At 36.1% G+C, this 26249-nt stretch overlaps 1 protein-coding gene across 3 annotated transcripts in view; it reads right to left on the bottom strand.

Moving 5' to 3' along the window:
- The window catches only part of SMAP1 (small ArfGAP 1), a 91665-nt gene that overhangs the window by 30665 nt on the left and 34751 nt on the right, over positions 1 to 26249 (bottom strand). For 2 of the 3 annotated variants that reach the window (XM_077782348.1, XM_031504418.2), the window contains exons 5-6: positions 17339 to 17413; positions 13472 to 13552 (exon numbers count right to left, since the gene is read on the bottom strand). In XM_077782348.1, coding sequence (XP_077638474.1) covers positions 13472 to 13552; positions 17339 to 17413 — 156 coding nt within the window. The remainder of the gene's footprint in view (positions 1 to 13471; positions 13553 to 17338; positions 17414 to 26249) is intronic. The other variant, XM_077782349.1, reaches the window with a different exon arrangement.

The raw sequence follows: 26249 nt of genomic DNA on the forward strand, positions 1-26249 counted from the left end.
ACTCACTAGAGCTCATATACACCTCTATGGTTACTGAACAAAAGCTCTCCTTTGCTCTTAATACATAGGAATTGTATGCCCTGTGCATAAAGCAATTGGATCCCTCCCTCTTCATTACCTGCTTGCAATAAAATTTGCAGGGGAGCATAAACATTTGAGAATTGCCGTAAGAGAAAATAATGTTAGTAATTTACTATATCTTCCCATAGGTTTCTAGATATTATTTTTCCTGACAAGCTCTAAAAAGTTTAGTCCATATTGATTTACAGCATTACCCATGTAGGCACATGCTAGAATTTTTAAAGAATACTTTTATAGCTTTCATACCTGACCTGAAAATAAGTAAAAATTAATATTTTAATAATATTTTATTTAAATGGCATTAAAGATGAAAAGTGTTATATTGTTTATGCTCCTGTAAAATACCAGGACTTGTTTCTTCAGATTTGCAACTAAAGATACAGAAATTTAGAAATCAGACTAACTCTTCAGAACTGACAATACTTTTAACAAGCGATGAACTCCTATTTTGCCTAACTAGCAAAAAAGCTAGAAAACTGATGTACTATATTGAGACCATTAAAACTATGTTGGTATCATTGTGAAGTGGCATAGACTACAGCAACTCTGCAATCAAACTCTGATGCATATCTAATCAAGAGAAAAACCTGCATGTCAGCAACAACAAAAAAAACCATAATTCTTATTTATCAAACTAGAATTATCTTGAACCAAAGAGCCAAGACAAGGGAAAACTGTTAATTGATTATTTTAGAGTCTATTGTGATTATTTCAGTTAATCACTCACAGACACTGAACTACTTTCACCTGGGTAAGCCTATTTAAGGCATTCACACTAAGTAAGCAAACAAAAAAAAATTGCCTTTTGTTGTTGCTAAATATGATTCTGTATACATGAAGGTCCTTCAGCCAAAATACATAACCAAAAGAAAAATTTTTAAAGCAGTCCTTGATTGTTATTTTCACTTTAAAAAACCTGGGTATGTGGATTTCATTAGATTTTCACAGCTAGAGCAAGATACTTGAGCAAGATTATGTAAAATCCATTATATCTTTAGTAATTTGAATTAAAAACTTCATGGCAGAAATGACAGACCTTGCACTATAATCTTATTCCATTAATATGATTTTAGATGGGTCTAGGATAATACACTAATCATTTCCATGAAAATGGATTAAGACTATTCCTTTGTTCTTACTTATTGAACAAGCAGTACTAACATTGTATTTTAACTGAAATTTAAAATGTTAGCTCAGATCTCATTTACTTTAGTCAATATATTCCAAGAAGGCTTAAAACCTTTTATGTCTTGTACTTAGCTGAATTGCTTTAGCTCCTTTCTAATGCATCAGAAATCTCAGAGGCCCTTTTACCTTGCTCAAAATGACACATGAACCCATGTAGAAGTACTATTTCCTACAATTAAGTTGGCTTTCTTTTTATACTTGCTTCTGAGACTAGAGAAAAGTATCAGAGATAAATCCTTATTCTTTTATTCATGCATGAAATCTATATAATAACAACCACATTTGAAACAATAGTTCTGTACATTCAGATTCAAATATATATAGTTCTTAAAATGGAAAAGCTCAGAATAGGGTCTGAAAAAAAGAGGAAAAGCTCTTTTTCCTAAGTTGGATACTTGATAAAAGCACCAAAAGACAGCAAAATGATTCCTAGGTAATGGTCACAAGACGTAGCAACTTGAAGCTGAGCTAGGGATGGAAAGACTGCAGAACAGGAGAGGCACACAGTCTGAGTGCAGAGGTATTCATGTTTTACAGATTCTGGGGGCAAAGACTTGAGCAGAGTTTCCTGCAGCTGTAAATCTTTGAAATTACTGCATTTGAGCCCAAAAGCAAGGACCTGTTTACAAGGACATAAAACGCAGAGAAAAAGCTGTTTATCAACACTTTTCCTATTTTGTATTATCTTGTCATGGAACTTGATTTAGATAAAATGGAAGAATTCTGCTTTTAATCCAATAAAACCTGGGGTTTGCATCTTATAGATGAAATCACTAAGAAGCATAAAATCTTGAAAGATCCATCTAATCCAGTGTCCCGTTATGAGATCTATACATTGGGTTAGGGTCAAAGTATTTTAATGCATCTCAGTTTGCAAGCTGTGAAATGCAATAAACATGGTTTGTAACTTTGTAAGCTATTTTAAATACACCTTTAGTTTCCAAATAAAATATTATGTTTATATGAACTCAGCTTACACATTTCTTCTTGATTTCTATTGTGCTCATTAGCCTTAGCAAGATTATAATAATGCAGCTATATTAGTTCCAGTTCCTCATGGAACAATTTTCTTTTATAACTTTCCTTTCAAAAACTTTTCAAGTGATAGATAATATAACATCATTGTACCCCATCAGAACTAAAGGGCATTTATTTGTAATTCCTTTTTCATATATTTCCACATAAGAATGAGCTGTTTCAGACATGGTACCTCATTGAGCTCACAGTAAAAAAACAAAGAAATGCTTTCCATCCCTGTTCATGCAGGTATGCTTCCCAGAATTTTTGTTAATTATAACAGAAATGCTTTTATGTTTTTTTTATGTGAAACTTCATTCAGTATCAAGACCCCCTACACCCTTAGCTAGCCATCAGCTCATACCTTAGAACTTTCCAGGTGCTTGTATCTTAATCACTGCATAGTCCAGTGTGAAATGGACTACCTGTTAACACACATCAGGTGTGATCACAGTATGTTTGTCTCTGGCAGCTGGTGTTACACATGCTGCCTTTGCAAATAGCTGGCTTCTAGATAATGGTCTCTGCAGGTGCTGACCCTCAAATTCCTCAGGCCTGCAGCCTCTTTCCAGTGTCCAGCACCAGCCTCTTACCCTACTTGTCCAGTAGCTGAACTTGAAGTTTGCAAGTGTTCACACACAAGCACAGCAGAGAATGCACACAGGCTCAGTAGTTACAAATAGCATTTGGCAAGAATACAGAATAGCCTGCAGAGACCAAGTGAAGGCTCAGACAACCCTACTGCCCAGCAACCTGCCCAACTACCAGCACATATGTGACTGCCCCTTTTTATCCACGTCCCCCCTGCTTCCTCAAGCTTGTTACACCCCAATCCACATTGATTTCTGTATTCTCGTTTGGTCTGTGTCACCTAAACATCCCGTAATAAGCTGTGTGCAATATTCTGCCCCATCCCCAAACTCTAGTCTCTCTGCATCCCACAAGTCCTATACCCTATTATGCAATCACCCCTCAATTGCCTGGTATTCCTGGGAAGGAATCTTTTTCTTTGACCCACCTCATTACTTTCCTTGGATGTACTAGAAGCAGATCACTGGCTCTCTTTTTACTGATTAGATTACCCCACCCTCCGTGGTTGTTCATCTGCTTCTTACAGTCTTCATGTTTTAGTCAGTCTTACAACATCACACTGCATAGCATTTCCTAGAAACAACCTCTGAGTTAGAACATTTTACTCAGAATGTTGGACTCATACTCAGTGCGGGTATCATTTCTATCATCACAAACAGTATACTACAATACTTTATAAAGTATTTATAGTATGAAGTCTAAGCATACTATACTATTTTTCTAGATATACATTTGAAAAAGCCTCTCAATTAGCTCCACAGAAATTCAGTCCTTCCCATGACAGCTAACAAGACTGAAATAGCCCCACAGGTTTATTTTTCTTACTTCTGTATCAGCTTGTTGCTTTCCTGAACTACTAGAGAAGTTAGGAGAGAGCTGATGGGTACTTATCACCCTCATGTACATATACATAAATCTGTTTCACAAATGCAGAACTTAGTGAGAGGGAGAGATGTTTAACAAATACTTATGCATCATTAGCTACATTAATTTCTTCAGCCAGTCAGGGTATTTTTCCTCAATTTTGCTCTCATTTCAAAGTTAATCACTTTGAAACAATTACTTTAAAGGCTAAGTAATTTTAACTGATCATATGCAATACCAAAATAGATTTCTCTTTACTTGGGCAAGCACCATTTTCTTCGTCTTCATTTTCCATACCATCATAATCTTTAACATGAACTATCAATAAGCACTGCAGCCTCCATCTCAAGTGGGAATGAGTCACGCTTCTTTCTGCTTCTAAAACTCCAGTTTAAATATGAACCTGTATGAAATTTCTGTATATTCTCAAATAGAATACTTAAATCATCCTTACAAAATGTAAAAGCCTTTTACAGCTTTTATCTTCACAGCTTCAAAGACACCAAAGTTTTTAAACTGGCCCTTCAGAGTGATATTACAAGGCCTCTGATTCATTTGTTCCATCATCCATTTCTACATTTATGCTAAGATTCAGCCCAATGTGTTTAATTTAAACAAAAATAATCCACTTTTAAACCAAAGAAAAAGATACACTGATATCTACTTACCATGTACAAACTGAGGGTTAAATAGGTAAGACAAAAAAAAAAAAAAATCCTGTATTTTCTCTTGAACAGAAGTCACCCTTGTTACTATGCTGTGTAAAATACACTTTCTGCCAAGCAGATAAGCCTGCAGTACCTTACTCTGACATGAAGTACAATATTCTCAAGTTGAGAGACAATACTTGCTGAGCAGAGAGGCAGTTCATATTTATTTTACAACAGTACAGTGGCATGCCATGGGACCAACCTCAGAACTGCCCCATTTTCTTTTAACTTCAGGTACCTATTTCATAAAAGAAAAATCTCAAGTAAAACTGAAACACAAGCTTGTGCAGTTGCAATTCTTTTCTCAACAGAGCCAAGAGGTAATTCACTGCAGACAGGTTAACATTTCTGACTGATATTATGTAAGGTATTATCACTAAAGAGCTGCCGATTATTTGAAAAACTAGGCAACTGATAACTTTTCATCTGACGAAATTATCTAGTGTGAAAAACTTGTACACTTCCTTCATATTGTATTGAAAGACCCTGCTTCTACATCTACCACAGCTACAGTGCTATTTTCCAACTACCTTTGAGTTAACTTTGTGAAGACGTAATTATGCAGCAGTATGAATGCCAGAGTCATCAAAGGTTCCACACAACTGCTCTAGTGCCAAAAGCAACTACCAAAATGCAATAAATTCAACAGTCCGAAGAAATATTCTTTTTAGCAAAAAGACACACAATCAACACCTATGTCAACTACAAATTTAAGCTGGAAGACACACAAAGTTGTTGCATGACACCGGAAGATTGCTAAAATATCTTATGGCATATTATTATTATCATCATCATCATCATCATCCATTTAAAGCTTAAACTCATGTTGGAAATTTAATACTGCCAGTGACACCTAAAATAATTTTTTATGAAAAATAAGTCAGTGTCTTTACTCTTCAGTGAGATTTGCACTTCTAACAGGATTTCCCACTACGCCATTGCCCTATCTTGATGGTCACACACCATTAGCAAGTGAGATTAAGCATGTTCTATCTTAAGCATGGCAAAATGAAAGAGAGCACACAAAAGCACTTGATTGCTTTGCCCATGCTCCAGTACTTGCATTATTTAGGAAAACAAAGGTAACTGATTATTCAAAACAAGATAAGCTTATTATTTTGAGTGACATTATTTAAATTAAAGTATTTTTCCTCTTATCAGATTCATCTTATCTAATCCTTATCCTTCTTTACATTCAGTTCCATGTATCAGTATGACTTAGGTAAATGCATCCATTTTGTTCTGGCACATTTGATTGACTGTACACAATCTAAGTAGTACTGTAATTTTTATAAAACTTTTTACATGAGATTGTATATTTGCAGTTTTTATCATGCATGGTCCTGTGGTTTCAAATTTCTCAGAACATCTTTTTTCTAAAGACAGCATCAAACCATGAATAAGGCTGATTTAGGACATGCTTGTTTAAATGTGTCCACATAATTTTGTTCAATATACAAATAAGCATATGTAACATTGTCTTAATTGTCTCAAAGTTACCAGGAAAAATGATGAAGCTTATCACAAGCTGAAAATGCCATTCATTAATAAGTATTAACAACAGAAACCCAAGGCAGTATTATGTTTTGAACCTGCATGAAGCAAAAGTGTAACAGACGATCAATTAAAACTAAGCAAACTTAAAACAGTTTTCTGTTAAAAGCAGTTTGGCAAGTTAAACAAAAGCAGATTTAACCAAAGCAGCCCTACTCAAGCTTTTTCGCATTGTTTTTAGATTCTACTTGCACAGAATTTTTAAAAATTACATTAAAATACTGTTCTTCTGCAAGACCAGAGTTGAGAGGATCAAGTTGATACAGCAAACACACATGGCTGAAGAAAAAAGTGATAACCTTCCTGAACACTGACTCCTTTTCCAACATCAAAAAGATAAAAACTTTTTTTTTCCTGACAAAAAAGGAGTTTCTTTCATTGCTTCTACCTGCAATATCTGTTTCTTAATTTCTTTGTCTACAACTGCAAATACGAAATAAGAGCCATGACAGATTAATTCCATTAAGTAAGACTATTTTTCATGGCAATCCTCAAACAGATAAGTCCTTTGTTACCTGCAAAAGGAATGAATAGCACAGTTTCAGGAAGAATCTAATTTGATTTGCTTTGCGCCAGATTAGCATTCAAAACAACCAAAGAACCCAAAAAAATCTGATCTCTTCCGTAAGACTAAGAAGGTATGATTAGAAATGTAAAACCAGGCTGGGAGAGGTCCACAGACTGTAAAATGCAGACTGAGAGAACAAGAAGCCTTAAAACTCTTCACCCATTGTGGGGGCAGGAGGCAGGGAAACAGGTTGCCCTATGTCTTATCACATACTCCTAAATCCTGAGCTTTAATTCTTATCTGCTTAGTCTGAAATTATGAAAACTAGGACTCAGAATATAAATAGGACTATATATTCAATCGGAGAGCAAAACAGGTTTCTATTTTTCTGTTTCCAGGATATACATGATTTTTTAAAATTACAATTTAAAGTTATTACATTTTATATAAATATAAGAAAATATATTTTAAAAATAAATCACTTGGAAATAATGCTAATATATCTAGAGAAATGTTATTGTCAACTGTTCAAGTGCTTTAGCAAATTATCAACAACACAGTATCAAAAGAAAGAAAACATTTAAACTATTTATAATGGAATTCTGTATTTAAATTATCATTCAGGTCAATATTTGTGAATTCACTTATTCTTACAAGTTAAAAGCAAACTCTTAAACAGATCACTTTCACCAAACTGGTGTTTAGGTGGACACAAAATATTCTGCAGGCTTTCATTTCTTCCATGCATTCTTACTGCACTACTCAGTTCTAAAGAAGTGAAGAACATTACAGCACTATTTGGTCAAACTCATTTCTCCTCGTACAAAATTATGATGATAACTTGTAATATTTTGGATAAGAAAATTACATCCTAGAGAAATAAGGGCGACTGATAGTTTCTTTTGCCTCAATAGTCCAACAGGTTGGACTATTTGTGGGAGTTTTAGGTGTCTTTGGGGGAAAATAAACACCATCCTAACATGCCACATTAATCTCTTCTTATTTGGTTAAATAAGTATTTGAGATATTGTTTTTCCTATACAAAGGTAAAAGCTGCTAGTACGACTTGCCCCCAACTTTTGAAGGGTTCTCCAGTACATTTTGAAGGCAAATAAACCAATGTCTGTACCTCTAATACAGGCAATCTGGTGTTGCCTGGTACCAGCTGACTGAGAGGCAGCAGCTCACTGTTACTGCCAAGTTTAATCTGCCAATTTAGTCTTCATTTTGGGGAAGAAAAACAGCATTTGATATACTACCATTGAAAAATGATCTCCAACTGACCCATTCCTGTCACTTGAAATAATTTTATACAAAAGCAAGAACCGGTTTCAAATTCAAAATGGAATATAATAAAACAAACTAACTCACAGTGTCATTTTGAACTTCAGTTAATCAAGTGTAACTGATGCAGTCTTTCAGAACCATTAATCATCCTGGTTTAGCAGAATGAAAAAAAATCTTTAACTTTGAGTGTTGATATTAATCAAAAATCTTTGAGTGTTGAGTTTGCAAATGCACAAATACTTAGTGAAGAAAAAAAGTTATTTGTTCTTTATACTCTAACCATTTAACTTCACTGTCCCACTACAATACAATCTTGTCTTAAAGGGGCTTACTTCCATAACTTAGATAGTCCTCAAAATGCAGTATTTTACAGAGAAAACATCACAATATTTTCATAACAGTACTAAACTCCTGTGAAACCTCTAAACTAAACAGCAGAGAAAGCTACACAGTGCTGAACCCAAACACTTCCAAAGCATTCAGTGTCACGGACTTAGCTGAACTTTCTAATTTTGGATATTAGAAATACTTACCAAGTTTTCCATGGACAATTTTTCAAATAACTTCTGGCTTAATTTGGGGTTGCTAGCACTGTTGCACATTACATTCCCTTCATTTAAAAATTAGACTACATATAAAGTTCAACTCTACACAAATCTGAACATTTAGGCACACCAATTTTCTTCTTCTTTATTCTGGGAGCACTCCAGAGGCTCAGAGCAGCATACCTAGTGATGCCTTTTTTATTTGAATTGTACTGTGGAAGTACATAACAGATATATCTTGAATAACTAAACAGTCCTGGTTGCTCTGAAATTCAGTAAGTCATTCATACAGATCAGTCCAACTTTGTTCTAAGTAGTGCAAAGCCTTTACTAAATGAAATATTATTCCTTATATTCTCTGACTGCTGGTGAACAATATTCCTCAGCTCATGCTGCACTCCTGTTTACCCTGGGGGCACACTGTCTCCCAGTTCACACACTGGCCATGTCCCTGATCGCTCAGCCCCAAAGACCTCATCTACTTTTCTGTGCTCCCTTTCAGTGGAAAACAGGTACAAGGCAGATGGAGTGCACACTGAGCCTGCTCCAACCTGCTGTATGAAGAACAGTGTGGAGCTTACCTGAAGTGCTCCTCTGTGCTCCAAGAAGAAACTTTACCTAAACTATCTACACAAGTTAAACTTTATTTCAGGAAACTTCAATGAGGCATTGAGAGCTCTCTCATGCACATGTAGAATACTTATACTGCATATTCTTTTTTCAAATAATTCTAAATTTAACACATCCACTTACTCAAGGATTAACAAAAATTCTACTGACACCAGAAATAAAAAAGGAGTTTAGTGGTTTACTCTCCTCCTGAACCGAAAACTTGTTAAGCTTAGTAGAAAAGAAAGGGGAAAAAAAAAAAAAAGAAAATCATGGCTGATCCAGGAAATATCACTACCTTCAGCTGTGCAGAAGTGTAATTAATAAGAAGGGAAAGCTCCTCAGCTGCTGATGAAAGAGCAGGCAGGATAATGAAGTTTAAAAATGGCTAGCAGAAGTCAGCTGTTTTTTCCTGCTTACAAATTAAAGATTTTCTTATGTAACTACCAATGAAACATGTAAGACTGGTGGCCAACCTACAGACTTTCTTCCCCTCCCCACTAATAAATGCACTCATGCAACACGAGATTTAGTTTTATAGTCAATTTAAAATCTCTTAACCTTAACTGTCTGTGCTGAACATGTAAAACTTGCTTTCACTACATGACAGCCTTATGCTACTACGCTGCTATTGGCCCATAGGAAACATTAAGAAGTACACAATTAGCTCAGTTTGATTATTTATTCTTGCAATTCAACACATTTGTTATATTGCCAAAGATTTGCACTTCTGTTGCTTGCAAACAAGCTGGGCTTTGAGTGAACATGTCAGCTTCAAATAACCTGGCCCAGTTTTCATGTCATGAAAAACTACATTACAATAATTTTGTTACAGAAGTTTACTTGCAGTATTTTTCCTGTTTCTTTGAAGTAATTGTAAGGATAATTTTTTTTTTCAGGCAGAAGCACTAAGGAAACTTGAGATCTGCAATTGTGGAAATAGCCTTGCCAGAGAGGGAGGAAAGACCATGGGTAACTTATGCAAGTTTCTTAACTTTCTTCAGGTGGACTAAAAAAAACCTTATGGCTGCCAGTAGCTTGGCAATGTCATGTGTTTTATTAAGAGTTCTGCAAATCTGATGTGGAACATCTTGTTGTTGGCTGCTTCTAATAAAATGTTAATCATTGGACTAGACTCAGTCAGTAGCTGACATAGTAAAATCGTGTTATATCACAAATTACCCAGTAATCTCATCAAAGTGAACAGCCCACAAAAACAGAGTTAAGCAAGTATCATTGCTACTCACTATTCTGCAGTAGATCTCTCTGATCTTGAGGAAAATCTACACTGCATCTGAAGTTTCCAATGTGAATGCTCACAAAAAAATATTTCCCCTGAAACCCACTTGAAGCACATGATGATTCTTTACTGAAAAGCAATTTCAGTAAGAAAACTCACTATTATTAAATAAGGTAAAAGATGATGGTCTTTGTTTATCAAAGCATGATAATAAACAAAGTATCTTTTATGCCATAATTGCCTGACACATAAATGTAATATTGGGATTGTAAGCTCACTATATCAATGTTAGAAGCCTTCAGTAATATTTGAAAATGCAAAAGAAATCATGCTAGACATTTAGCTTGCTAAAAGCTAAGGATCAGTTAGTGACAGAACCTAGTTAGTGACAAGAGAAAGACTCTCAAATGGATTTAGGAGCAAATTAGTCAGCTCTATGAAGCAGAGATGAGAACATGAAAATTGAATGTGAACATTCTAAATTTTTAGGATGCATAATCTTGTTTTAAGAGCTAAGAAATTTAATCTCAACAAAAGATAAAATCAAAGCTAAAATTTTAGCCTGGAGAAGAGGAGGCTAAGAGGTGACCTTACTGCTCTCTACAGCTTCCTGAAGGGAGGTTGTAGACAGATGGGGGTTGGTCTCTTTTACTGGGCAGCAACTGACAGAACAAGAGGACACAGTCTCAAGCTACATCAGGGAAGGTACAGGTTGGATATTAGGAAAAAAAAAAATTCACCAAAAGAATAATAAAGTACTGGAATTGTCTTCCCAGAGAGGTGGTAGCATCTCTGGGTGTGTTTAAAAAAAGACTGAACACGGCATTTGGTGCTATAGTCTAATTGAGGTGTTAGGGCATAGGTTGGACTTGATCTTAGAGGTCTCTTCCAACCTCATTATTCTGTGATTCTGTGAAGTCACTAGGAACTGAAGACTTGTAGGAGTACATGACACTTAAGATTAGATCTGAAGTTTTCTCTAGATTCATCTTTTTACCAGTTTAAGACCTCAACGTTTTCCATCTTTAAGGATTCTTCTGTAGGATAGCTAAAACACTGCTTGAATTACCTTAATCTAAAAGAGGTCTCAGAATTGTGACAAAACTGCCAACTGCTTGCTGACATATTTTCAAATCATTAATTTCCCAAGACTGGAATAACTTGACTGGAGATAAACCATGTCTGTAGTAAAGGCAACCAGTGACTTTAAATATGAAGTGTGCAGACTTCTCATATTGTTTTTTCCTCCATGGAAAAATAACCATCTGCTCCTTGATGTGGCCGCTGAAAACATGATAAATACTATGGTCAAGATACCTGCACTCTCCTGCTTATTCAGGAGGCAATATTGAAAAGATCCTATATCCAGTCTCTTCCTGGATGTGAAGTGTATCATTATTACTAAAATACTAATGTTTATCAGCTCCCTAACACAGAATTACACTGCAAAAGCAGCAATGTATTATTCCATGTATGAAAATAAAACCTTTGTTTTCTACCTCACCAAGGACCAGCAGAAATAAATATATGATACAGCTCTCTTTCATTCAGATTACAGAAAGCAACTAGACTTTTAAAATTTATAAAGTTTATGGTCTGAAAGCAGTTTATTTTGAATGAATGATCCTTTAAAAGCCCAAGCTTGAAGAATGTCTTAAATTAAAAAGATGGCACACAGATGAGTTCCATTTGAGCAGTCAATGCTGACACATTAATAATGAAATAAAATATGCTGCAGTACTTCAAACATTTTACAGCTGGTACAACAGCACAGTTCTCTAACATGGATATATTTACCAAATTCCAAATTTTGTAGTACAAACATTTAAAATCAAAATACTTATTTTTATTTGACTAATCATTAACTGGTAACCTAATGACATTTCAAATGTAAACCTAATCAGTAGCATTAGAATTGGTCTTTTATTTCAAGTAGTAGGATAATCCCCCAGCTCTAACTATACTCTGCTGTCACTTCCCCTCACTTAACCAAATATTCACAGCCACGTAACAAAGTTTCACCTTACAAAGTGAAACCCTCTCTCCCACTCCAAAGGTAGATCTTTGGGCTCTAGAAAGTTAACATTTCCAAACTACAGCTATATTATTATAAGGACCAAAATAAAACATTTAACTTGGCTGGACACCCCCATAAAGCTTCAGTAATCAACAATTCTACTATATTTATTGTCATCCATAAACTTACTTTAGCCTCATACCATATCAGTAACAATAGCTCAGTGAAGCGTCACACATTGTCATAATAAAATTTGCTTCTGCACTAACTCATTCCATATCTTGCTTTCTAATTGAGGAAAAATGATATTTGTATTGGGGATGGTTTTTTTTCCCCCTCCAAGTATGCATGTATATATTTTTGTATCTTGTTTTATTATGTAAAATGAAAAAAATGTCTATTTGAAAAGTGAATTAGAAATACATCTGCAATCACAGTCTGTGAACACGCAACATTTTTCATAATTGTAACACAGCACTATCGGGGAATAAACTGACAGATGGAGACTCCAATGCATTCTGCAGACCACACTTCAGACCTGAACATATTACTGGATTCACAAGACCAGACAGACATCTTTATTAAAAGAAATTAATATATTTGATACTAAAAGGACCCATTTCATTTTTGTTTAATATTAACTCTCTGCAGAAGTGCACATGAAATTTCAATTGTATCTACATTGCTAAGGCTGCTCTTTATGCTTTAACATAGCTATGGAAAGAAGCACCTTAAGTTGTTTGCTTGTCATGTTTTGTGACATGATCTTAGTTGCAAATTTTCAAGTTACTTAGTTACTAATTAAATTCTATAGATTTTACATTTATGTTTAAAATGGATTAATTTATCAAAGACAGTTTTAGATGATAATACAGGCCTCGATAAACTGACAATTTTCTGTGCAAGAATAGCAGTGGTCCATGACCCTGAGGCTTTAACTCAGCTGGTCAGAGCACAGTGCCACCAATACCAAGGTTGGGGGTTCAATCCACATACAGGCTGTGCCATTAGTTAGATTTATGGTCTGAGCCTAAACTTTAATAAAGCTTAATCCATTTCCCTCTTCTCCTAAACACATTCTTCACTGTATGGCCAACCAAACTTCGTATGCAAGCAACAGCACAAGCAAACAATTTATGTGGATTAACCAGATTACAGCTCATATACACATGCACACACATTATTTCCCCCCAAATCTCTGAACATATCTAATACTATGTGCCATTTTTAAATAACTGGAAAAAAAGAAACTCTTATTACCTTTTCTGCTGTTAACTGTTTTGTTGGTTTTTCTGATTCTCTCTCTCTCTTTTTATCTTCTTTCTTTTTTTCTTTTTCCTTCTGCAAAAAGAAAAATCATTTTGCTAGTACCCAATCTGCAAACGTACTGAATGTCTACAGCCATACAAACTATAAACAGAGATCTTCAGTTACTCCCTTTTAAATCAGAGTTTATGCTTTTATCTGCCCTCCTTCCAGAAGTGACTCATTTTGCTCAAGTACTAACACTAAAAATACTGTGACTTTTAGATTAAATTCAAGAAATTCACTTTTTCACCTGCTCATCTGCTTTTCTGCTTAATAAGCAGAAGGAAAAGAGAACCAGTATTGATTCTCCTAAGCTAAGCTAAAGAGAAAAAAATCATCTACAAGTGTAAGCATCTCTGTTAACTCTGATAGCATCTGTCATTGAGGATGTCAGCTGCTTTAATCAAAGAACTAGACTAAGGTAAATTGCACGCTGCTTTCTGCAGAAAGGTACTAATTTTTAAAAGCTAATCTAGTAGTACTAAAAAATACTCCTGAATGTAAAAAAAGTTGCCGTGGGCCATTTGACAGGCCAATTGAGTCACGAGACATTATGTGATTCCAGAACGTGAATATCTAAAGATCCCTTTACTTTGAATGCATCATAATGACATTACAGAAATTTTTTCACTTTCATTTTTAATGAATAAATGTGCCAAATTACTGACTTATCTGACTGAAGCACCTTAAGGAATAACATGAAGAAGATGGAGAATTTTTAGGTTAGCAATTGCTTCGAAAAAATTTTATAGCATGCTATCTACTTAATATTGTTCTAACACTCAGATGAAGGTTTTGTGATTTTTGGTTGTTTTTGTTTGTTTAGGGTTATTTTTTTGGAGGTGACCAGGCAGAGTGGGATCCAAGTAACACATTCTTCAAAACTTCCAGTAATCCATTTTCAAACCTTCCACCATATTTGCCAGATGGATTGGGGCTACTCAAGTCCCAACTAACCCATGTGAATTATTTCATCAGGCATTAACCTGAACACTCAGCTTCTGGCAAATCAGACTACCACACCAAGCACCTGCTTACAAACCACGCAAAGCAATGACCACAGTCACGAAACCCCAACAGGGAAATTTGGAAGATCTGTTTTGATGAAAAGAAACAGAGACCAACTTTCACTGAATAAAAGAACACAAAAATGAACACAGTGGTCCAAACTTGCCTTGTCAATTCTGTATCTCACCTGTGGTATTGCAAAGTGTTCCAGATATGTTTGTATAACTGGGACAAGTATAGAGCAGTATTTTATTTTGACCTCAGACAATAACCCAAGACTTGCAGTCTTATTTAACTGGGATTACAAATGCATAGCCTCGCCTTTCAATGAAGCTCAGCCTTTCTTCCATTACTTTTTCACTGACCCTAGTACCAACCTGCATTCTAATATCCACACAAATTATACTGTCAGAGCAACAACTTTTCAATGTCTTTCATTTTCTGTTCCCATATCCCATTCAAACCTTCTCAAGTTGAATAATTTAAATAAATATAAATAAATATAATCTCTTCTCCCATGGAAACTTAAGACAACTACATCAAAGGAAGTGTGACCAGCAGGTCAAGGGACATGATTCTCCTCCTCTACTCTGTTCTCACAGACCCTTTCTCTGCAGCTGGGGCCCCCAACATCAGAAGGACATGGGCCCAACTGCAGCCCAGAGAAGGGCCACAAAAATGACTGGAGGCTGGAGCACCTCTCTCTGAAGACATGCTGAGAAAATTTGGCTTGTATGAGTCTGGAGAAGAAAGAAGACTCTGGGGACACCTTATAGAAGTCTTCCTATAGTAGCACCTAAGGGGGGCTTCAGAAACAACAGGTAAGGACTCTATCAGGACAGTGACAGGAAAAGGGGAGAATGGCTTTAAACTGAAAGAGAGCAGGTTTAGATTAGGTACTAGGAAGATGTTTTTTAATGTGAGGATGGTGAGGCACTGGAACAGATTGCCCAGGGAGGCTGTGGATCCCCTATCCCTGGAAGTGCTCAGTATCAGGTTGGATGGGGTTTTGAGAAACCTGGTTTACTGGATAGTGCCCCTGTTCACAGCAGGGGATTAGAACTACATGATCTTTAAGGACCTTTCCAACTCAAACCATTCTATGACTCTACAATGCTATGATTTTATTCCTTTCCTCCCAGGAAAGGTTGTTTGAAGTGTCATGTAGGTACTCTTTAATCACAGTACCTTAAATTTTCTTGAATCTGTTTAAGGAAAAGCAGAGTTAAAGTTTTTGCATTTTTTTCAGTATGTCCTGATTTCCAGTTTGACTTCAACATTTTTTAAATTATGTTTTGTCAAAGAAATCTCACTTCTGGAGTAAAAAGTATCTGGAAACATTTATTTTTCAAGGATTCAAGAAGAAGGAGGGTTTGCAGCTAGTTTCAAATGGCAAACACTCAGTAAAGGTGACCAAATATAAATATATGCCTCTTGTTGCCCTTAGCTAATCTCTGAAAGCTTAATAGTGAATATATTAAGACTTAAAATAAACTGTTCTCCTATGTTTCTACCTCTACACCTCACAGAGTCTACAGAAACAGTCTTGATTCCCAGCAACTTTATTTTCATTTATTTAATTTTCACTGTGGACTTGAAAACTCACAAGTCCTCCATCTTCACACTTCCTGATTTCAATATTCAAACTTTCTGCCTCAGTTCCATTAGATAAAAATGAATTCAGACTAAATAAACACATTTCTCAGATGTTGCATTCATGCCAGAACTTCAAATCAAATGCTTTGTTACTTGCAAAAGCAGTCAAAAAGCACTATGAAGATAATAAAATTAAATTGACTATATACTGATCTTAAATTCCAAGCAAAGATTATAAATTTTTTTCCAAGTTTCATTTCTAATAACATGGCATACTAGTTACACAGAAGAACTTTCAAATATGAATGCACCAACAGAGGTAGATAAGAAAGTAAAAGCAAGTTCATTCTTAGTGGCTGCTGCTACTCCTGGTACAACTTAAAACACATGACAAATTCAACAAGGCTCGTGGCCTTAGTCCATGACACTGACACTTAAATTTTAATTAATGTTTAAATATAGCTGAACTAAAATAATTTATAATTCTGTTCATTTTTTTGCATTTAGAAAGAAAAGGCTTGGTTTATGTTCACATCTTAAATTATTTCATATATTGTACAGTCTCAATTTAGAGTGAAGTATCTAAAAGAAGCTAACACTGGATATTCACATTCTAAATATGCATTTCATTATTGTTGCAAATTGAGACATTTACTGAAAGTTGATATAAATGATGCCTCATCTACTACTTGCTGGTCTGTTATGATTTTCAAAGACAGTAAATGTGTTAGCACACACACATATCCCAGCCAGAAGAGATATTAAAACCAGTATGAGTCAAATTAATTCTATATTCATCTCCAAGGACAATTAACAAAATGGCTGGAACAATACTGATAATTTAGAATCTGGAACAAGTAAGTAATACCAAAAAAGATATCAGAAATTCTTTCTGATGAGACAGGACAGTATCACTCACACTCATGAGCTGGGAATTAAGGGGTTTTCCACAGTTTTGTGACACTAAATCAGAAGAGAACCAGAATTTTGACATATAAACCCCAAGAAGTAACAACCACACACATACTTTTCTGTTGTAGCGGGTCTTCTAATTTAGCTAATTTAGTCCAAGACAAAAGGAGAAATGTATTTCAACTGTGTGAAGTATTAACAGCAATTCAAACTCTCAAGTTACCTCAGTGAAATACTTTATAGAGATGCAAACATTTGTGCAATGCAGTAACCTGATAAGTGTTACACCCAAAACCAATATACCTCTGCTTTGCTCTTCTCAGCAGCAGCTTGCAGAGAAGGAGAAGATGCCAAAGGCTGAGCAGCATCAGATGATATCTGTACAAAACAGAGGAAAGAAATGAAAAAGAAAATAAGCAAGAACAGCTGGGAAGGGAGGCAGGACAGGCCGCTAAGAGACATGATTTTCATTCTTTCTTTTTCTCAATAGTATTGATGGTAGTGGTTACATGACATAGAAGAAACATAAAGAGGAGACAAAGGGTTTGTTGTTTTTTTTTTCTCCTGAGTACAGTATTTAAGGAAGCCTGAAAAGGTAGGAAAGTCTGACTTAAAATAAAATTCACTAGGACAGAATATAAGAAAATGAACCTGGATAAGATCATATCAAAGGCCTAAGAAAAATAATTAGGTTTCACCCATTGTTCAATTTTTATACAGTGTAACTACTGAAATAGTAATGTCCTGAAGCATTAAGACAGACTGTCCCAGAGGAGCGAGAGAGAAGAGAGTGCCTTTGTTCTTATTCAATGCAACAGAATACTTTTATTAAGAGGAATGCAAAATACCTCTGAAAGTTATACATTAATTAAAGTTCTAATTAACTCTTCTCTAAGAGCATTCCAAGTACATAAAGAGCTTAGGGTTAATATAAAACCACTTCTCAGCAGCAGGTTGAAGATTCTCAGAGAAGTGACACTTCTTTTCTAGGGATTGGTATGTAGAATTGCTATTAACACTACTGGACTTCCAAACTCTCCAAAAGGTGTAAGTTAACTATGCTACAGATACAGTTTCCTTAAAAGAACAGGATTTCTCTAAAGGCATTTTATACATCTTCCTATCCAATTTTTTTATGCATAGCTGATTACTGTAATGGAAACATTATCTTTCTGTTTCCATTATTATAAAAACACAGCTGAAATACATTTTCCAAATATGCAGAAGATCTTCAGAGCTATAAGGCTGACACTTCTACACTATTTTGTATCACCTCTATTATCTAGAAGGAAAATTTAGAAAGAAATGAAGCTATAACAGAGTAGGCCGTTATGTTGGACCAAAATAAGCACTTCAAATGACATGTTTTCATTTAGTTAAAAAAAAGTAGCTCGCAATAAATGGAAACTGAAAGCTGATAAAAAAACCCATATTTTGTGTCTAAATACCCTATATTTCTTACAGAAAATCCTACCAGTTTCTTTATTATACAGCTGGAATATTCATAGAATTTATATATTTAGTATTTTTACTAAACCAAAAACTATGTCTATGCTGGAAGGTGGTGCAGAGCTGCAGGAAAGATATTTAAAAGGTTTAATTTTAAAACCAAATTTTACCTACAGAAATACGAAACATAATTCTCATTTTTAAATTTACTGTTTTAAAATCCTCAGGTTACTAGCAGAGTTGTGGATACACCTCCTGCAATAATCCAGTTTCACAAACAGTAGCATTCTGTTGCTATAGGAACATTGGGATCCTGTTTATTCTGACTGCACCACATTGTAACCAAATAATGCCTGAAAAATTATTAGATAACTACACAATATACTGAACTATGTACTCCAACATCATGCTTCTGAATTTTCAATTAGATAAAAATGTGTAAAATTCTGATAATGAATCATCATCTTTCAAGCTGCTAACAAATGGGATTTTTAGTTTGGGTTTGGAGTTTTTTCATTCTTTTGTATACTTCAGATTTTAGGAGAATTTAAGCTTGATAGCCCTCACAGATGAACAGCAGGTAACAGCTAGTTGCCACACAGAACACACAAGGCAGAAATTCATCTGAGTTAGGTGGAAAATCAGCACTGTAGGTGTTTTGTCAATTTTCACCCTCTCATAATAGTTCTTAATCTTCATATCCTCTTCATAATATAAAGGATTATCTAACCTAGAATAAGGTAATTCTATGAAGGCCTGAAAGTAATTATTATAGTTTTGCCAATCAAGTAATGGAATCATAGAACTAATGAAGAAGCATCATGCAAGCTGTCAGACAGAGCTGTGAGATGGAGTGAAAAGCATTTGCTGTCTAGTCTGGGATATGGAACAAGATGTACAAGCTGAGAAATGCCCAAGCATAATGTTTAAAGACAACCAGCATCACTACAACCACTTCAGGCAAAAAAGAGCACTTGAAAGCACTCTTCACACACACAAATATTCAACTAAGCCAGAGAACAAAGGACATACATCTGGACCTAATCTTTAAAAGAAAACAAATTACAATGTATAAAGAACCGTTTAAGTTTATATAATGACAGCAACAGTACAAGGTTGAGCTGCTCAACAGCTTTATCACCACTGCATCGATGTTGAATTTTTTATCTATCAGGCTGCAACAGATAAGGAAAGCTGAATGAAAAAATCAAATCAAACCGAGTGGCTAGACAAAGCTAAACATGTAAATACTGTCTACCTAGAACTTTGCAAAGACTTTGACATCATTTTCCAGAGCATTCTCCTGGAGGAACTTGCTGCTCATGGCTTAGACAGGTGCACTATTCTCCGGGTACACATGGGCTGGGTGGCCGGGCCCAGAGAGCAGAGGTGAACGGAGTCACAACCAAAGACTGGCCGATCACTAGTGGGGTTCCCCAAGGTTTAGTATTGAGGCCAGTCCTGTTTAATATCTTTCTTTATGCAGGATCTAGATGAGGGAATGGAATACATCATCATTCAGTTTACAGATGTCACCAAGCTGGGCAGGAGTGTTGATCTGCTGAAGGACAGGAAGGCTCCACAGAGGGATCTGGACAGGCTGGAGCAATGGCCCAAGGCCAACCATACATGGTTCAACATTGTGAGTTTCCAGGTCTTGCACTTGGGACTCTTTGAGATGAGTGACTGGCAAATTTCCCTGGGGGAAAAAGATCTGGCAATGCTGGTTGACACACATCTAAATTTCTCCATGAAAATCCAAACAGCAATTTTCAACCCTAATCCAGAATCCAAGTGAAAAAGCACACTCTGATCTACTCTGACAGGATGTTTGCATATGCTCTGAAAAGCAGTCAACTAAAGACTTCTTTGATTATTGGCACCTTAAAGTATCAAATAGTGACCTCTGTAACTAATAATAAATACTGCCAGAAAAAGAACAAAATTGGGTGATTGTGTGCATTACCAATGTACTGCAGAATGACAACTAGCATATTAATACATAATTTTAACTTTTAACTTGGGAGTAGTTATAACTTTTGATTAAGAAATTCAGAATTGCCTGAAACAAAGAATGATGGCAAGGAGCTGTCTCAAGTTTTCACATTTCTCTTTTTTCTACAAAATTTTGATCATATTTCGGACCAGAAGGCTTACAGTAATTTATTTTTTATCAATTCTTGAATCTCCTTCCATTGTTTGTGCTTTAGGACTCCTTTTTAGAAAGAGGTTGCAGCAAAAATAACCATTTTACACAATGAAATTCAATACTCTCTTTAAAGCATCTGGTACCTTTAGTGCTGAGCAAGAAATGACATACACATGCAACAGTACTGTAAGATTTCCGTTTCACCTGTGCTCAGTGAGAAATCCTTTGGTGCATAAAAAATGTAAGATCAGAAAAGAAAGAATCTGCAGATTTACAGTGTTAGTTACAGTTCCCAGCCCCTTTTACATGTAAATGTGTTACCTGTCCCCATTTTCCTCCCTAAAACACTTTTGTATTATCTGTTATTATTTAGTGGTGGCACTACCCAAATACGTGCTAAGGTAACAGTTTGTGTAAAAGCAACAATACAAACAGTAGTTGGCCCAATGTCTTGGTGTACTCTGTTGACCAGACTACTATTCCAAGTAAAAAAAAGTAAGCTTTAAACAAGAACTAAATGAAGTTACCAGAAAACATAACACACAAAAACTAAAAATTATTTTACTTTAATTTAGTTTGTACTGACATGTTTTTGATGCTACGCAACAGTCACACAAACACTACCGGTCACTAACGTGCAAGTACTTCATACAGTTTTCACCTGCTGTTATCTAGTTTTTCCAAAATCCAGCATTGATGTAATGCATGTCATAATTCAGCCTTTTATTAAAAAATATTCAAGTTGAAGCTTTATACGTCTACACTAAGCTTCTATTTAAATATGAAATGCAGGCTGCTATCACACAGAAGATTCAAGACATTAAAGAATTAGTATGTTATCAAACCACTCAGGAAGCCCACAGCTGAACCAAATACAAAAGTGCCCTCGAGTGGCCAGTTTACACACACACAATATGCAGGGAATTAGCCTAAATGAAGAGGACTATTCTGCTTTCATTTGACAGGTTATAAATTTAGCTGCTACATATGTTTTTCTTATTTCAGCAGACTTTTGACTTTATTACTATGTATCAGCAAATGTTGACAATACTAAAATCAGTAATTTATCCTACAGCAGTAGCAATTATAGACTGCTATTAGATGGATATAAACACACAAACCAATTGCTTGACGTTTTTATAAAGAGGTCTATTCTTGGAATACGGAAAGGAGTAAAAGAATACTAATGTACTATTAGTACATTACCTATGAATTCTTGGAAGTTAAGGCTAGCTGGCAAGGCATTTTTCTAAATTACTAAAATGTCTCCCTATGCTGGTTTTGGTTGGGGTAGAATTAATTTTTTACACAGTGGCTAGTACAGGGCTGTGCTTTAGATTTGTGCTGAACGCAGGGTTGATTAACTATAGAGATGCTATTGTTATTGCTGAGCAGGGCTTACACAGAGCCAAGGCCTTTTCTGCTTTTCGTACTGCCAGGCTGGCGAGGAAGTTGGGGCTGTATGAGAGGCTGGAAGTGGACACAGCCTGGACAGGTGTCACACTACGACACGAAGTAATGCATGCATTCAAGAGGGATCAAAAGAGGAAAGAAAAAAGAAAAGAGGAAGTTTATTTTCTGACTTCACAATATATAGAATTCCAAAAGTGACAGTGGATTGGAGGATGAAATTGCCACCTCTCCAACCACTGGTCAAACCAACAGTCCATCAATTCTCTCCTCCCACAAAGAAGAATGCAAAACAATCATTATTTACATGAACAGTGGAAGAAAACTCCGGTAGAAATATGTAAACATCAGAAGGCATAGGAAACTTTTAGAAGAACTTTAAAATGTTCAAAAGAACAGGGCAACAGACAGGTGACGCAAACTGACCTAAGGGATATCCATATCACAAGATTTCATGCTCAGTATATCAAGTGTGAGGAAGGAGGAGGAAGGTGGACATTCAGAGTGATGCCATTTGCTGCCAAGTCACCAATACACAAGGCAGCTGAACGCCTGCCTGCCACTGGGAAGCAGTGAATTAATTCTTTATTTTGCTTTGCTTGTGTGCATGGCTTTTGTTTTATTATTAACCTGTCTTTATCTCAACCCACAAGTTTTCTGGCTTTTACCCTTTGCAATTCTCTTCCCAATCCTGCTGGTGGCAGAGTGAGCAAGCAGCTGTGTAGCCCTTGGTTGCTGACTGGGGTGAAACCACAACACTCCCCTATTCTGTCCAGCTGTAACACTGGACACCTATAACAGAGATCCAGAATCCTGTGTTTCACAAAACAAAGCAGTGGTTGGCTATGAAAGAAGCCAGTACTGCTCTTATGTCAATATTGTGAACACACTCAGCACTCCTCCATCTCTTCAGAGTTACCATCCTAATTACAGGAATTGATGATGCTTATGCATAAGCCAGTTGTAGTTCTGAACATGTGGAGAGCTATAGATATTTGTAATATTTACATCAAACACAGACACAATTATACACTGTTCTGGGAAATACAGATATATTTAATAGACTTGAGAAAAACATATTTTTCACAACTCTAATCCAGACCATCCGCACCTATTGTTGGCCCCTTTTTTTTTTAGCTTATTTTCTCCTTTCAATAACCACCTCTCTGAGATATTACAGTGAGTCACCATGGCTTAGTTAAATGCTGACACTGGATAAACAAAACAGATGCTTTTAATCTCTTACTGAATTGCCCTCCATGTCTCCTGTCCAGCCTAACCAGTGTTTTCTGCATTTGTTCCAGTGAAAATTGTCTTTAGCGAGAATTTCCCTGCACTTCAGAACAACACCTTTTCCCCTAAGTGGCTTGCTGTGCTGCTGCATGCAAGATCATTTACATTTTCATGATCCATGTTAAACTGGCAAGGTAGTCACTAGAGATTTCATCTTTGGCAAAGTTTTGTTTACTTGGACATAGCAACTTGTAGCTATGTGGTCCAGCTGTGTAAAGTACTTATGGAAGTGAGGAAAACAAGACTCTGAGTGTGGGAGCTACTGGGAATGCAACTGGCTTACTGAAAATCCAGTCTGGCTTCTCCATCTCCTTCATTTATTCCACCGCTTGGCAAAGTGCTGCTGAAGGGCTGCCACTTGTGGTACACCCAGGCACTGATACTGGGGCAAACACAATTTAACTTCTTCAGTAATAAGCCATGCAGTGGTGCAGAGTACAGGTTTGCCAAGGGTACAAACAGGAGGAATGGTTCATGCACTAATATAGGTGTACTGCCATTCCGGGCACCACTAACAGGATGGGCCATCAGGAGTCAACTGATGTTCAAAGGAAAGCGCCAAGTCTTGCACCATAAGGTGGTGCAGTAACTTCATGCACCAGTATGGGTTCAGTATCAAGTGGATGGAAAGCAGATTTGCGGAAAAAGACCTGGAGGTCCTGGTGGAAAAGCTGGACGTGAGCTTGCCACCACGGCCAATTCTGGGCTCACAGGTACGGGAGAGACAAGGGCACAATGAAGCAAGGCATCAAAGACACACTAAGATGATTAAAGGACTGGAGCACCTTTCAGGCTTAGTGAGTTCAGATTGTTTAGTCTGGACGAAAGAAAAACGGAGGGTGGGGAATGAGCAGGTAACAAAGACTAAACCAGACAGACTGTTGCCTGTAACATTCAGAAACAGGACCAAGAGGCACTGAACATACACTGAAACACAGGAAATTCCACTGAAACATAAGAATAAATTTCTTTCATTTTTTTACTCTGGAGGTGGTTGAATACTGGAACAGGCTGCCCAGAGAGGTCTTGGAGTCTCCAGCCCTGGAGACATTCAAAACTCAATTTTATATGAGACTCAGCAACCTGTTTAGATGACTCTTACTTGGAGCAGGATGATGTCCAAGGGCTGCTTCCAACTTTGCTATTCTGGTATTCTGCAAATCTATAATTTAACCCATTCTAACAAAACGATCTTGAAAATAATTTCCCTATCCCTGCCTTCAAGTCATAATTCTTGCAGGGAATTTCAGTGCCCTCTATTGATGCCTATCTTGATTAGCATATTTTAAAAACACTTCCTATCATTGATTCCAAAGTTTTTCATAGACCACAAAAAACCCCAGTAGGTTTACTGCACTTTTGGGAGAGGTAACTGGCAACCATTTCCTCCACAATGACTGAATGCTTCTGAATGCTGGCTACTATAAACCAAAGTGCTCATGTGACCTTTCACATCCAAATTTGCATTTCTTAAGATGCCTTTTAGTGCAGCAAATGTATTACAGATTTAATCTCCTTTAAGATAACTTTTTGGAAAGTGTGTCATCACAATCTCTAAATGTACAGCACATTTTTGCCCGTTGCCTAAGTTCATACTTCTTAAATTATACACAATGTCTTAGGAAAACATGAAAAATGTAGACCCATAATTATTTTCCTTCAGTGAACTTAAGAGTTACATGAAGCTTCTGCTCCCTACATAATTCATACCCTTTCTTAAATACAGAAACTTCATTTCCTATTCTCTAAACATTGTCAGGATGTGATAACATATTCTCACTTCATGTAGTGGAATAGATTGTACCAGTTCATAATTTTTGAGACTAAAAGTATTTGAAATCCACTTCAGCTGAATCATCATCCAGCCTGAATAAGGTGATTCCTATATGAATTCTCCTATATACTTATTTTTATTAAAAGCTGTAGAAATTGTTTATGGTGATACCTACATAGCTAAACTTTATCCTCACTCAACACAGTGACCTCACTGCTTTTCCTCATTACTTGTATGGTAAAAGGGCCATTGTATTAGATTAAAAAACCCTAAAAGTTGAAGAAAGATTGTCTTTTTATAGGTTTTATTTTACATTAAAGATGAGATGCTATTTTTTTTTTTATTGAGAAAGTATGACTGCTTCGAGCTTGATTTCCTGAACCTCTGTGCAACTTTAGTAAACTTTTAACTTAGCACCATATAGACAGGGTCAAATTCAATTATTAGGGTTGAGAATCACAAAAACTTCTGTAGTGCAGTCCTGTGTCTCAAGGAGTAATCCCAGCAGTTCTTACTGCATATTCTAGAACATGTTCTAGACAGATTTTACTCTTTCTGGAAGCTTGGTTCTAAAAATTACACATTTCCTCTTTTATTTATTGATAAATTGTAATCATCTACTTCAAAGTTGAAAGTGTCCTCTAGGCCAGTAATTTTTGAAGATCCTTAGTAACTCCACAAAACCTAAAATGAGGATTTGCCACTTCTCTTGGCCACTGCATCTAAGATCATGAACCTCATTAACATCTGTTCCTCCACATAACCAGCTCTGGTAAATATTTGGGACTCAATACCGAGATTGTCAGTCAAGCTGAATACTCTGTTCAGACATTACTTTCATAAAACCCCACGCTCCAGAGCATTTCTCCATGGCTCTTATCTTCCGCACTTACATTTATTGCAACCATTCTGAATAAGTCCATCAAGTCATTTATTTAAACATAAAAGATCAGATTCTTGGGGAAAGGTATTTGTCTAATTGTAAGCTGTGCTCTTTTAAGAATGTTCCAGGAGACAATAAGCTAAAGGAGCATAAGCAGTTTAATGAGAGTCCACAGCAAACAGGTTTAACAGGACTCAGATGGTTATAGACCAAATTGTTCTGCATGCTTTACCCTTTAGTTCTAGGATTGCTGTGT

The sequence above is a fragment of the Lonchura striata genome, chromosome 3 (genome assembly GCF_046129695.1).
Source record: "Lonchura striata isolate bLonStr1 chromosome 3, bLonStr1.mat, whole genome shotgun sequence".
Classification (NCBI taxonomy): domain Eukaryota; kingdom Metazoa; phylum Chordata; class Aves; order Passeriformes; family Estrildidae; genus Lonchura; species Lonchura striata.